We start from the raw sequence: 14,926 nt of genomic DNA, 5'->3' as shown, positions 1-14,926 counted from the left end.
TTAAAACTAAATGGTCAGCCACATTCACTGTGAGAGTTTACATGATGTTAAAATGAAGCACCCAAAAAGTACTAAAGTTAATGGGCAGCCAATTGACTGCCATGATGTCAGTGGAGAAATGACAGGCACTTTTTAAAATATCAAGACATTGTTTTGATAAACGAATTACTTATTTTTCATTGTCCTGTCAATAGATGTCACATTTTTAATTATTTACAAAAGATGCTTGGAAATATTGTCTGTTATATATCACCTATCAATGTTGACGAATTGTGAATGAACTACATATATTGTGACGTATATAAAACTTCATAATAAGCAAGCCATTTTACAATCACTAATTTGGCACGTACTTGGTGTATAAAAGATACTGCATATGTTGTGATGTTTTGTTGAAAATATATATAAATAAATATAATTTACCGCATGTAAATATATTAAATATATTTACATGTGGTAAATTTTATTATGGAAACGTCCCAATTATATTGCATTGAATTACATTGCAACTCTTGAAAAATATGCCTTTGTCCATCCTTGTCAGACTAAATTTGAGCGCGCTGGCCTCTAGGGTGCGTTTGGGAATGGAGTGACGGGCGCTCCAAATAAACCAACTACGCATTTGAACAGCACTTCAAGTATCCGAACGGTCGCCGTGAAGCATCGCGCTAGAATGTATTTTTTCAAACGCACTCCAAGACTTCTCGGTTGTACCATTTGTGTTAATGTATGTCTGTCAATGAGCGCTTTGAAACGTCATCTTCGGGCGACAACTACGTCCTGCTTCGCGCCAAGTAGCAGCGCTTTTCCCTCGCTGACAACAATCCTGAAACATTGACTGGAGACGTGTTTACAATGGTAACGTTTTAATTGTGGCTGTCGCGTTTTCTGAAACCACAGACTGTCATAAAATCTTAACTCTGAGGGGAGCAAATGATTCTTTCATTTTGATAAATCCGCTTCAAATTGTCGCAACGCCAAGATAGGGGTGATTAGCTGAACTGATTCACTGTCCCTTAAACATTTAATTACGGTGAATTATTGTAACTCAGTAAAATATGACTTTTCCCGCAACATTTAGAAACATCTTCAGTACACCGATTCAGTAAACAATTTAGCGCTGAGTGAATTGTGTGGACGTCATTGCATTTCTGAGTAGATGTCGACTCGTGAACAAGAATACGTTAGGTATTACCTTACTCATAGTCCTTTGGTTTCTCACAGGACATTCGGAGATTCTTTGCGCCATCAACACAGAAAGCGACTCATAATGGTAACGCGAGCACAAAGACGAATCATCTTTCTTCAGAGGAAGAGTCAAAAAAGAAAGAAACCAAGGTAAGAAAATGACACTTCTAATTTAATCCTTGGAATACAACGTGTGATTGTCTCATGTATTCATTTTCTTACCTCTGCAGATTAAAAAACAAGAAAGAGACGCGAAGCGAATGCATGACAAAAAACGGAAAAAACACGCTGTCATAGAATCAGGTAATTATCAATCTGAATTGTACCTATAATTGGTCTTTGTACGGATTGTAGGTCCTGCCTACATTCTATTCTTCTTTTCCTTTCGACTTTTCTCATCAATGGGTCGCCACAGCGAATCATCTTCAGAGGTTTGATTCACATGTTTGTTTTGGCCAAGCTTTTATGTCGGATGCGCTTCCTGACACAACCCTCTGTATTTATCTGGGTTTGGGACCGGCACAAGAAGACTTATGTCCCCTCGTGGCTACAGAACAAGCAACTCGCTCAGTAAAAGGCTCCCAAACACAAAATGGTCATCGGCACAGCAACAATCAAAAAAGCAAAACTATACTCACCATTTGATGACAATGCTCTGATGTTACCGTGAAATGGGCATCTCGTTCCATATATTACATCACAAACAGAACTTCAAAGTCCCCCAAGATGCCCCATCCTCCAGTTAAATATTTGGAGCATCTACCTTGCTGAATATGGTAATAATAAGGTCCTGCTTATGTTAATCTTTTTTGTTGTTGTTGTAAAAGGTTGCAATAATACTTTGAAGATAATCATAGCCTTAAAAAGCATCTGCTGCTACTTTTTAAAAACAATTATATGAGACATATCTAATGATTTTACATGGCAGTGAAATAGTTGGAGTCATAATAATACCTAGACATTAACACTATTGCACATTTCATTTGACTATTATGCTTGTTTTTGGTATATTCAGACTCTGACTCAGAGGATCGAGACAGGAAGGCCAAGAAATCTCCAAAGAAGCAGAACACCAGCAATGCTGTACAGGCCCACAAAAAAGAGCCTGTTTACTGCATCTTGGAAACAGGTAAATTGGTTGTCAGGGCTATCAAAATGAATCCTCACTTAACAACGTATATATTATTAATCAGACTGCAACACCAATTGATCAAGAATAAGAAGAAAGCCTTTAAAGGACAACCGACATCTCCGGACAAGTTGTGTCCATAATAATAATAATAATACATTTCATTTATAAGCGCCTTTCAAAACATAATTTGTAAAATGGCTTCAAATGACTTCTACTGAGCGTATTTTACAAAGATTCCACCGCATATAGCTATATGTTACCTTTTAAGACTCGCGCTGAATATTCAGGAAGTCTTGTTTTTGAGTTGGTGACGAGTCTGTACGTGATGTCATGAAAGGACCGCCCCCTGACCGAAAAAAAGACGCATTGTAGCAGTCCTTCCATCACGTCAATGTACAATGCTGTACTTGTTTGGTCTGAAAACGTTGTGTTGCACCCAAAAGCCGACAGAATAGGGCGTCCAAGCTCCATATAAGGAATTTATCAGCCTGTGGAAACGGAGGTGGCCACAGGAGGTCGCCATTTTGTGCCTCTTTTCTGGGACGCTGCATTGCAGTCCAGATGCCTCAAAATGACACGGAATAAATTATTTAATCGATTGGAAACATGTATACTTTCCTCTTCAGAACTATTTGAATCATATTCATAACTGGAGGTGTAACAAGAAAGCATATTCTCCAAATCTGAAGCCATTGTTTTGATTCTCCAGCAATGCAAGACGTCTTGGCGTGACGTCACAAACTGGGGGCGGGACTTTCTGAAAATGCCCAATTCGCAGCTCAATTTTTTTTCAGATTTTGGACACTTTAAGTCATTTTTATTGGTGTTTTGCATTTGAATAAAAATATCATAGTGCGTGTTTTGGGTATTTTAGATGCTATAAAATGTTTTTCTGATGTCAGTTAAGAAACAAAAAAGTGACGTCGGTTGTCCTTTAATAGTCACTCAATGGGGACATTTGCAATCTAGAGCAGCTAAATTGAACAGGGGTGAGTTAAGATGGGGGGGTTGAAAAGAAAAACAAAGTATTGCATGCACAAAAATGTTTCAGAAAATAACTGTACATAGTGCAAAAGTATAAAATATACAATATCGATAAAAGTACACAGAATAAAAAATTTATATAATAAAAAATACACCAATATTACTTTTTTAAACATTGGAAAAAGCAATTTTGACATTTTTTTTCCCAGTTTCTAGCAGTTATTTTGAAACATACTTCTTTTTATTGTAGACTCAGACAGTGACAACTTTGAGTCCTTGAAGAAAAAGTCCTCGGTGAGCAAGCAAAATGGCACCTCCCAAAAGAGCAGGTCACGTCCAGATGTGAAAGATGCTGCAAAGTCATCAATCAAGTCGTCCTCTGTTCACTCAAAAAATGGAGCCGAACGTCCCACTACACCAGTCACACCTAAGACGGCGCCACCCCCTCAGTCCAAACAAACCCCCACTTCTGTATTTGACTATTTCGGCAAAGAAAGCATCCAGCGCTCGGGCAAGAAGCTAGTCGCCAGCACTAAACGAAAGACTGTGAGTCATTGAAACATTTAATTCAGTCTCATTCCAACAGTTTGCTGTGTGTTGTTTACTGTCGCTAACAGGGCTAACTAAGCTTTCTCACAACTTGTCTCATCCTCAGCCGATCCAGGATACTGATGATCTGAGCGATGAGCAAATTGCTCGACAACTGCAAACGTTTGAGGATGATGAGGTAAACTGAGAAAAACCATCTTGGAAGTAAAAAGGGGTCCTTGGTTTGTCACTATTCTTATTCTTATAAAGCTGAATTTGTACGGATATAGATTTAATGATTTATGGAATGCACAGTAAACTCATAATTTCAGTACACTAAATATTTGGATAGAAGGTGATACAGCTGGCGAGAGGCTAGCTGAAAGCACATTTGCCTGGGAATTGTAAGATTTACAGATTTGAATCCAGTTTTGGGTTTTCTTCAGGTGCTTCACGTTTTGTTCCACATTCCCAAAACATGCGTACTAGCCTCTAAACATCAAATTGTCTTGTTTTTTTTGTGTGTACCGGTAAATATTATGGACTAAGTACCGTTATGAACCATGAATACAGACGCTCCCCACTTTACGAACGAGATACGTTCCGAGCGGTCGTTCGTAAGGTGAATTTGTTCGTAAGTTGCTTTGGTGCTATATTTTGTATGGACTGTATGTTTAAAGGACGACCGACGTCACTTTTTGTTTTTTAACTGACATCAGAGAAATGTTTTATAGCATCTAAAATACCCAAAACACGCAGTTTGATATTTTTATTCAAATGCAAAACACCAATAAAAATGACTTAAAGTGTCCAAAATCTGCAAAAAAATTGAGCTGCAAATTGGGCAGTTTCAGAAAGTCCCGCCTCCAGTTCGTGACATCACGCCAAGACGTCTTGCATTGCTAGTGAAGCAAAACAATTGCTTCAGATTCGGAGAATATGCTTTCTTGTTACACATCTAGTCATCAATATGATCCAAATAGTTCTGAAGAGGAAAGCATACATGTTTTAAATCGATTAAAGAATTTATTCCGTGCCATTTTGAGGCAACATTGGGGGTAAATGTCTCACCCAAAAAGAGGCAGAAGAAAATGGCGACCTCTTGCAGACATGACAGTGTATTGCGTTTCCACAGGCTGATAAATTCCTTATATGGAGCTTGGACGTATGTACCGTTTTTCGTAACCCGAATGTTCGTAAGTCAGGGAGCGTCTGTACCCTTGTAATTGGCTAAACCAATGCATTATTGTTTGCAGTTGTCATGAGTGAACAAGATGAATAAAAACAAATTTTTTTTTTCTCTATTGGAAATTCTGTAGCTGGAGAAACAAATTCATGAAGATGAAGACTTTGCCAGAACACTTGCCATGCTGGATGCCGAGCCACAAGCAAAGAAGGTACAGTAATGGCAATTTGAAGCAGTCATAATTGCAGTTCCATGTCACCATATTTTTCAGATGCATTTTTTGTTATGTGTTCTCATCCAGGTTCGTAAAAACTCGGATGAAACAAATGTGCAGACATTCAGCAGAAAGAGGAATTCACTCAGCCCTTCAAAGAACAACAGAGATGACAGCATGTCGGAGGAAATAATTGGTCCGTCACCCAAGAAAGATCCCGCTCCACTCAAACCCAGTGCCAAACTGAGGATGTTGAAGAAAAGAGATGAGGACAGTGATAATGCAGCCAAGAGCAAAGAACAGACAAAAAGGAAAATCTCTCCCAAAAAGGAGCCGCTTACCCCGTCAGGGAGTGAAAAGTTGCGGACATCCAAAATAGGGACTGCACTTAAGACTTCTCCGACTGAACCAGCGGTAAGCTCCAATTCATTCTGTACAATACATACATATATAACTCATGGTCCTTCACATAATGTCATTAAAAGTTCATTTTAAAGCAGTTACGGTGTTTAAAGGACAACCGACACCTCCGGACAATTTGTAAAATCACTTCAAATGACGCCCGTGACTGAGAAAGCGACACACAATGCATTTTGGGTACTATTTTCATCTGAAAACACAGTGTTGATGGCGAAATTAGAAGGAAAACTACATAAATACTGCAATGGTGAATCATTGTTTGTCGCAGCCAATTGCGGTAACAGACATAAAGAAGGTGTAAGTTTCCACGAATTTCCAGCGGACAAATCAGCCCATTTCCAACGGTGCTTGTGCGCCATTTTGTGCGTTTTCTGGGCGCTACATTAGAGTCCAGACGGCTCGAATTGATACGGAAGGACTTCTTTAATCGATTTCAAACATTTATGCTTTCCTCTTCAGAACCACAGTAAAGTCTCGTTATATCGATATCGGATATATCGATAGTCCCGGTTATATCGATACTATTTCTATGCACGCACGGAGAAAATTACATGCAAACAGGGTCGGATATATCGATAGTCCCGGTTATATCGATATTTTTTCGGACTCCCTTGAATGTCGATATAACGAGACTTTACTGTATTTGAATCATATTCATAACTGGATGAGTAACAAGAAAGCATCTTCTCAGAATCTGAACTCTCTGAAGCCATTGTTTTGATTCTGGAGCAAGGCAGTGTGTGACCAATAGTGATGTCACGATCAAGGGGGCGGGACTTTCTGAATCTGCCCAGTTCCGAGCTCATTTTGTGTTAGTTTTGGGAGTGTTTAAGTCATTTTTATTGGTGTTTTGCATTTGACTAAAAATATCAGCCTGCATGTTTTGGGTATTTTATTATTATTCTTATTCTTATTATAAAAACAAAGCAAAGAAGTTACTAAATACATGTGCATTGTCAGAACAAGATTTTCATAAACATGATTTTGAAAATACTTTAAGAGAATTTGGATTAGATTGGATTGAATGTACCTTTATTAGTCTCATAGTGGAGACATTTACATTTCACAGCAGCAAAGTTATGAAAGGAAGATGGAAGGAAAGAAAGAAGTAGACAAACAAAATACAAATGTATGGGAATAGAGTGTCTTTTTAACCTGCATTGAAATCCCTTTCAATGCAATTACTCATTCATACTATTCACTGTAATAAACGATACAAGCAAGTCTGGGATTTTTCCGTTCTTGTTATTGGACTTGTCGGCGGTTGGAGTCTTGTGTCTTAGATGAATAACAAAGATATCCGTTTTCCCGATTCTATCAGAGCACCAGACCTGACGAGGCAGAGAAAAAGAAACTCAACAATTCCGCTTACAGGAATTACCTGAACAGAGATGGTCCACGAGCGCTGGGCTCCAAAGAAATCCCCACGGTATTGCATTCGGCTCATCGACACGTCTGATTTGTTGCGTATCCATCTCCAACCGTTGTGGGTTTTCCAGGGTGCAGAAAACTGTTTGGAGGGTTGTGTGTTTGTATTGACGGGCGTTCTGGAGTCAATGGAAAGAGATGAGACCAAATCCCTCATCGAGCGCTACGGCGGTAAAGTGACAAGCAACGTCAGCAAGAAGACCACCTACTTGGTGCAAGGACGGGACAGCGGTGTCTCCAAACTCGAGAAGGTAGCCAACACCTTATCATGTCATGTTCATTTCACATGACCCTAAAACTAACTAACCTAAACTATTTTCTATGTATATTTCAACATTAGTGGAAATATTGGTATGGTTAAGGCAGGGGTGTCAAAGTCATTTTTTGCCGCGGGCCACATTGAGGGCCGTTATGAATTTGGGGAAGCCATTAGAATGTTTAATCCGATCCACATATTACATATAGAGCATCGATGAGAAGGTTTCTTCAGCCGATATAAATAGGGGCGATACGACCCGTCAGACTTTAGTTCGCTGACGAAGCCTCTTGGATAGGAGGCGAAACGTCCGAAACCTTCAAAATTGTACAGATGACGGCTGAAGAAACCTTCTCATCGATGGACCACTCCTGTACGACTGAGATCTTACACAGACGTACATATAGAGCACACAATAAATTAATAAATAACCAGTTTTCAAATCTGAAGTCAAGAATAATGACTGTTATTGTGGTTTATATCCAAAAATATGAACTTTTGGTTAAGAATTTAGCAAGCATGATGGAATTTCATACGTATGATTTGCTTTTGCGGGCCGAAAAAATTGATGTGGCGGGCCGGATTTGGCCCAAGGGCCTTGACTTTGACACCTGTGGGTTAAGGTTTTGCTGTCAAATTACTGTATTTTCCGTTCGTAAGTTGACGAGCGTCTGTATGCAATTTGTTGAAGGTACCTCTTATATTCCAGTGCGGTTATAGTCTAAAATACGATGAGAAGGTTTCTTCAGCCGTCATCGGTACAAATTTGAAGGTTTCGGACGTTTCGCCTCCTATCCAAGAGGCTTCGTCAGCGAACTAAAGTCTGACTGGTCGTATCGGCCCTATTTATATATCCCTAATGTCCAGACATGGACATGGACAACGTCCGAAACCTTCAAATTTGTACAGATGACGGCTGAAGAAACCTTCTCATCGATGGACCACTCCTGTACGACTGAGAGCTTACACAGACAAAGTCTAAAATACGGTATTCCATTTGATGTCATAATTATAATTGTTTTTTTTTTTAAATCATAATTCTTGTTCCATTAAGGCGGAGAGTTTTAGGACCAAAATCCTTAGTGAGGATGACCTGTTTGAGCTGATTAGGACCAAACCAGGGAAGAAGTCCAAGTATGAGATTGCTGCGGAGGCCGAGGTCAGCAGGCAGTATTTTGTTCATTGTTTTTTTGTCATTGACCAGGCTGCTTTCAACTAACTTCAGATATTTTTGTCAATTCTTGTTTGTGTTTATTTAATCATTTAGAGCAAAGGCTCAAAGACCAGGACTCCCCCAGGCTCGGCCTCAAAGACCAGGACTCCTGCGGGCGCAACCCCAAAGACCACCCCTAAAGTTTCAAAGATCTCTCCCTCCAAAGGCAACTCCAAGTCCCCTCACTCTCCGAATCCCTCAAAGACTGCGCAGTTAACCGGCCGCCGTGCCAAAACCGTCAATGGCGGAACCCCGCCCGGAAGAGGCTCGGCTCAAACTGCTCGCCGGGAATTGGGACTTTCTTCTCAGAACTTCAGCTCTTCAGCCTCTGACCCACAGTCAAAATTGAAATCAGTAAATGAGGATGGTGCCGGTCTGCTGTGGGTGGACAAATACCGCCCGTGTTCTTTGAAAGCTGTGATAGGTCAACAAGGGGAACAGAGCTGCGCCAACAAACTTCTCCGCTGGCTGCAGAACTGGTACAAGCATCATAGCAGCGCCGCCTCCAAACCACAAGGTAACATGCAGCCTTATCTGTCTCCTTCCACAATAAATAGATCAATAAAACTAGTTTCATCCACTTATTTTCTTCCTGAAAAGTGGGCATGAGCCTCTTATTTTCTGGTGTGCAGTTGCCAGATTTGGAAAGTTTGGTGCAGGAAAAGATGACGGATCAGGACATAAAGCCGCTCTGCTTTCCGGACCACCCGGTGTGGGGAAGACCACTACAGCCGCTTTGGTCTGCGAGGTGCGTTATAAAAACGGGCAGCGTTGCATTCAACCTTGTTGTGACTGAGATTGAATCTCCATTTTCTTCTCCTGCGGATTGATCGATAGGAATTGGGCTTTAGCTATGTGGAAATGAATGCAAGTTGCACACGCAGCAAAAACAACCTGAAGGAAGTGGTTGCAGAGTCCCTCAACAACACCAGCATTGAAAGCTTTTACAAAGGTAAAATTGCTTCTTCGAACTTTATATCACGGGGGCGAGGGTTGTATTGTTTGTACAAAAAGCAAAATGAGGTCAATTCTATAAATGATGAACTGTACTGAATTCTTCTGCGATTAGTTATCCATGCATTGTTGAATTACTGACGTGAAGCTACCACATTTATTTGAGTATAACGCGCATACGTGTATAACGCGCACTCCTAATTTTCAATTAAAAATCGGGATGAAATTTTGTTTCACTTTTTCTCGGCTCGGTAACAGTATATCAATTAAAATATGAAGCACACTGAATCGAAACACTGGATATTGATTGGTAATTGATCAATGCCTAACTAAGGAAATGAAGCATAGCTAAAGAAATGGTACAACAATTTAAAAAAAATTAATGCGTGTGATCCGGGTCTTTCCGAGACTTGAAACTGAAGGGCGAGAATAGCCATGGAAATGCTGCCCCCTACTGGAAGGGATAAAGCATTAAATATATATGTGATTTTTTTTCCCCAAGCCTCGTTTATAACACGCACCTAAACTTTGAGTTCTTTTTTTAGGTAGAAAATTTTGCTCGTTATACTCGAATAAATACGGTAGTTGAGCTCATTTCACCGCAACCCTGTCTGTTTGATTGGTAGGCACGTCCCGCAAAGTCAGCACCAAACACGTCTTGATCATGGACGAGGTTGATGGCATGGCGGGCAATGAGGATCGGGGTGGTATGCAGGTAGACGGACACGCATTGCGTCTTGGTTCCTGACATTTTCCGGCCTACCTCCTTGATACTGACAAGCATTTGTGTCTTCCGGCAGGAATTGATCGGCCTCATCAAAATTTCCAAGATCCCCATCATCTGCATGTGCAACGATCGGAACCATCAGAAAATCAGATCGCTGGCCAATTACTGCTTTGATCTGCGCTTCCAGAGGCCGCGAATGGAACAGATCAAGGTATGGGCACATCTCACGGACATCCGAGATAGTATCCGAAGTGCAGTACAGTGATACCTTGGTTTAGGAACGCTTTAGCTCACGAATGTTTCGCCTTACAAACATTACATTCGCGAGAATATAATCTTGGCATACGAACTAGTTTTCGGGAAACACACGGAGTGCCACAATGGCTGGCAGACTAGTTTTTGGCAGAAGAACACCAAACCACACGACCGAACAGCGCCACCGTGGCTGCCGGTCTACTTTTCCACACAACCTTCCTCTGAATGCATACTTCCAGTGTTATGTGGTTATGCGTGGTTTGCTATGGAGTGGATACTTTTGCTTTTTTGGGACCGAAAAAGACCTAGTGTTCAGCCAAAGAGGACACAAAAGAAAATTACGGTCGAGCAGAAGAAGGAGATCATCGAGAAACGTGAACAAGGTGTGCGTTTGTGTGACTTAGCGTCCCAGTACCAGTATGCTAAGTCAACCATTGCTACTTGTGGCTAAGGGTGTTTCTGTGTTGTCTAAGCAACGGTCTCAGGAAATAGAAGTGGTTGAAAAACGTCTGTTGATCTGGATAAATGAAAAGCAGCTAGCAGGGGACAGTGTGTGAGGGTATTATCGCTGAGAAAGCACGGCAACTTCAGTCGGATATCATCAAGCGGCAACTACATCAATGACCATCACAAAGGTAAATAAATCGACCTTATTATATAGTACAGTTTATTTCTTTAATTACAATACAATAGATATTTTATTATACATAAAATAATGTATAGTTTGTGTAGTGTTTAAGGCTTATTTAGTTGGAAATTATGTTTTATGGGGACTCGGAAACAGATTATTCTCATTTGTAATGGTTTCCTATGGGAAATTAATGTTTGGAAGACACACTTTTCGCCTTACACACACTTCCTGGGAACCAATTAAGTTCGTAAGCTGAGGTATCACTGTACTTTCGTCAAATCATGGGAAGAGACTCTTCTCCCACCCATCTATGTTAAAAACAGTTGTCGCAGTTCAAGCATACAATCTACCCCGTTGTATTTTTTTCAGGGTGCTATGATGTCCATCGCTTTCAAGGAAGGAATCAAGATTCCGCCACCGGCACTGAATGAAATTATCTTGGCGTCCAATCAAGACATCAGACAGGTTGAAAAGAAAAACAGTAATAACAGATAATCAGGTTTAGGAGCGCGAACAGCTGAACGTGTGCCGGCTGGATTTCCTTCAGGTGATCCATAACCTCAGCATGTGGTCAGCTAAGGACAAGTTGATGACCTACGACCAGTGCAAGTCTGACGCCGCCAACGCCCGCAAGGACCTTAAGATGGGGCCCTTTGACGTCTGCCGAAAGGTTTTTGCAGCTGGCGAGGAGAAAGATCACACGAGTCTCATTGACAAGTCGGATCTCTTCTTCCATGATTACTCGCTAGCGCCCCTGTTTGTCCAGGAGAATTATCTACACGTGCGACCCGTCGCTGCTGGGTGAGCGAGACCACCCGTGCTGTCTTTGCTCACTTCGACACATTACTTTTGTTTTTATACTTCATATTCATTTTTTATTATTTTGTTTTAGGGGCGACGCAAAGTCTCACCTTGTGCTGCTCAGCAAGACAGCTGACTCTATCAGTGATGGTGATCTGGTGGACCGACGAATTCGCTCTGGGCAGAACTGGTCTTTGCTACCCACGCAGGTACCACATGAAACTTTTCATACGTACGAACTAATTTTTGGGAAACACACGGAGCACCACTATCGATGCCAGACTACTTTTCCACACACCCTTTTTCTGAATGTATACGTGGCATACGTGGTTTGCTATGGAGTGGATACTTTTGCTTTTTTGGGACCGAAAAAGACCCCACCACAGGCTAGTGTTAAGCCAAAGAGGCCACAAAAGAAAATTACGGTCGAGGAGATCATGGAAAAACACGAACGTGGTGTGCGTTTATGTGACTTAGCGTCCCACTACCAGTATGCTAAGTCGACAATTGCTACGTGTGGCTAAGGGTGATTTAGTGTTGTCTTAGCAACGGTCTTAGGCAATAGAAGAGGTTGAAAAACTTCTGTTGATTTGGACTACCGAAAAGCAGCTAGCAGGGGACATTGTGTGAGGGTATTATCGCAGAGAAAGCACGGCAACTTTACTCGGATATCATCAAAAGGCAACTGACAGGCAGTGACGATGTGGAAGGACAGCTACAATGTGTCCTTTTTTTCGGTCAGGGGCGTTCTTTCAGTGACGTAACGTACGGACTCGTCACCAACTCAAAAACAAGACTTCCGAAATATTCAGCGCGAGTCTTAAAACGTAAAATATAGCTATATGTGGTGGAATCTTTGTAAAATACACTCAGTAGAAGTCATTTGAAGACATTTTACAAATTATGGACACAACTTGTCCCGAGACGTCGGTTGTCCTTTAAATGCAGCATTGATTGTTTTTTTTTAAAGAATTCAATTGATTTGATGTTGTTTATTTCTAGGCCATCTATGCCAGTGTCATCCCGGGTGAGCTCATGAGAGGTTACATGAGTCAATTCCCGTCTTTCCCAAGCTGGCTTGGCAAAAACTCGTCGGCAGGCAAACATTCCCGTATCGTCCAGGAGCTCACCACGCACATGGCTTTGAAGTGAGAGCGCCACGCAAATCATCACCGCGGCCATTTTTTTTTTTTCCCCGGCGGGGCGCTAACGGTGTCGTGTGCGGAACAGGACGATGAGCAGCAGACAGGCGGTGAACCTGGACTACCTCTACTTCCTGCGGCAGGCCATACTCTGTCCGCTTGAGAAGCTGGCGGCGGACGGCGCCGGTGAGGCTGTGCGGCTGCTGGACGATTACCAGCTTATCAGGGAGGACGTGGACAGCATAATGGAGATCGCTTCATGGGGCGGACAACCTGACCCCTACTCCAAACTGGACTCCAAGGTCTGCAAAGGCTGGCACGGGCTGCGCTGGGGTGGTTGCCATGTTTGATGCACAGGTTGCGAACGGCTGCTTATCATGCCATGAAAATATCTTGTCAATGGGTACTTGCACGATACGTGCATACCTGCTAACTGCTGCACTTTTGCCATAATGAGTACGGTTTTCATTATCCCATTCCAGAGTAAGATTTATATCTGAAAATTACGGTTTCCAATTAAAAACAATGAGTCGAAAATCGTCAAAATAGTAACTACCCAACGTTCACTCAAAACACCAGATCGCCAAGGCTCATATCTAAATTTGCGATCGGCTGTGTGTAAGAGCCAACTATTAGCTTCCTTTAGATCAGGGGTTGGGAACCGTTTTGACTAAGAGAGCCATAAAAGTAAAATATTTATTTATTTAAAATTGATATTTTTTTTCACAAATGTCTTTTGACATTGTTCAACATTTGTATGGTGTTTTTAGCCTCATTTTAAGTAGCTGTAATGTTAACTCCGACCTGAGCCTGAAATCATCACTTTTCAATGACTTCCCCAGCCAACACTGTAAAAACTCAGTTCAAACCTACCTACCTACCTACCTACCAGTCCATATGTTACACTCAAAAAAAAAAAATCTGGTATCCAGAAAACTAAATTAGCTTTCTTTCCTTCCAGGTGAAAGCGGCATTTACCAGGAAGTACAACAAGGAGGTCCATTTGACACCGTATTCCCTGCAAGCCATCAAAAAGGGACGGCGTGGTGGCGCCGCCGAAGACTCTGAACTAGAAGTGCAGGACACCGAGAAGGACGCCTCAGTATCTGAAGATGAGGGAGAGAGCCTCCGCGTGGATGCCATGATCAAAGTAACGTCTACCAAACTATTGACAGGCTCAATCGATCCCATCTCAATCTTATATCCGCTTGTGTTGCTCTCAACAGCAGAAAAAGACCAAAGCCGTCACCAAGGAGTCAAAGAAGGAAAGGGCTGAGGATTCTGGGAAGGGGAAGGTGAAGGGCAAGGCCAAGGCTAAGTCTAAAAAAGTGACCTCAAACAAAGCAGTCTGAGCTGCCTCCTGACCATGACCGCTTCCTGCCCTTTTTCTAGTTTTAAAAACGTCCTGAGCAAGATCGTATGAGTTAATCATGGCTCTGAATGGGGCCGGGGGTGTTGAGTGGTGGGTTTCTCCAAATCATGGAACTGCTTCTTTAGAGTCTAACAACACAGCAGTAAAGCTTTTGGCGGCTCACTCTTGTAAATTAACTTTCTGTAATATGTACGCCACTTTTTGTTGTTGTTGTGGAAAATCTGTATTTTCAGATCCAAATATACTGAGTGATTATTTTGCTCATGATGTTATTGTGTCCACTTCAAATTCAAAGCAAAGTCATTCGCTCATATGGATTTGGCAGTATATATGCACCTAAAAGCTCGCAACCACTCATTTGACGACAATGAGGTTAAAATCGTAGCGAAAGAACATAGATGGTTTGAAAGGGGAGTAAATGAAGCGATTTTCATAAAACAGCTAAATCCTTCATTGAAGGACATAGTGGGGTGAGGTTCATGATGGAGGCTATTG

The 14,926-nt window shown here is 41.6% G+C and overlaps 1 protein-coding gene across 2 annotated transcripts; it reads left to right on the top strand.

Moving 5' to 3' along the window:
* Window positions 1-763: 763 nt before the first annotated feature.
* On the top strand, window positions 764-14,692 carry rfc1 (replication factor C (activator 1) 1). 2 transcript variants are annotated; one of them, XM_089005957.1, is made up of 23 exons: window positions 764-858; window positions 1,225-1,338; window positions 1,419-1,491; window positions 2,204-2,317; window positions 3,555-3,850; window positions 3,960-4,031; window positions 5,152-5,229; window positions 5,320-5,646; window positions 6,974-7,081; window positions 7,152-7,331; window positions 8,391-8,495; window positions 8,604-9,066; window positions 9,182-9,297; window positions 9,387-9,501; window positions 10,130-10,218; window positions 10,304-10,441; window positions 11,486-11,581; window positions 11,664-11,917; window positions 12,009-12,126; window positions 12,920-13,065; window positions 13,148-13,361; window positions 14,021-14,209; window positions 14,289-14,692. In XM_089005957.1, exons 1-23 carry the CDS (start codon window positions 856-858, stop codon window positions 14,409-14,411), a joined length of 3,531 nt encoding a protein of 1,176 aa, XP_088862083.1. In that variant the 5' UTR covers window positions 764-855; the 3' UTR covers window positions 14,412-14,692. The 2 variants fall into 2 exon arrangements, with proteins under 2 accessions (XP_088862083.1, XP_088862082.1); XM_089005956.1 differs by having other exon boundaries at window positions 14,286-14,692.
* Window positions 14,693-14,926: the final 234 nt, after the last annotated feature.

This window comes from Hippocampus bargibanti, linkage group LG10 (genome assembly GCF_051943395.1).
Source record: "Hippocampus bargibanti isolate YZ-2025 linkage group LG10, ASM5194339v1, whole genome shotgun sequence".
Lineage (NCBI taxonomy): Eukaryota > Metazoa > Chordata > Actinopteri > Syngnathiformes > Syngnathidae > Hippocampus > Hippocampus bargibanti.
The sequence above is the reverse complement of the archived record's forward strand: the minus strand, read 5'-3'. Positions and strand labels throughout refer to the sequence as shown.

Bases quoted from the DNA above. Each gene is read 5' to 3' on its own strand.
- rfc1 (XM_089005956.1), top strand. The intron at 5,647-6,973 runs GTAAGCTCCAAT...CGATTCTATCAG, and splicing joins CTTCTCCGACTGAACCAGCG to AGCACCAGACCTGACGAGGC. The intron at 12,127-12,919 runs GTACCACATGAA...GTTTATTTCTAG, and splicing joins GGTCTTTGCTACCCACGCAG to GCCATCTATGCCAGTGTCAT.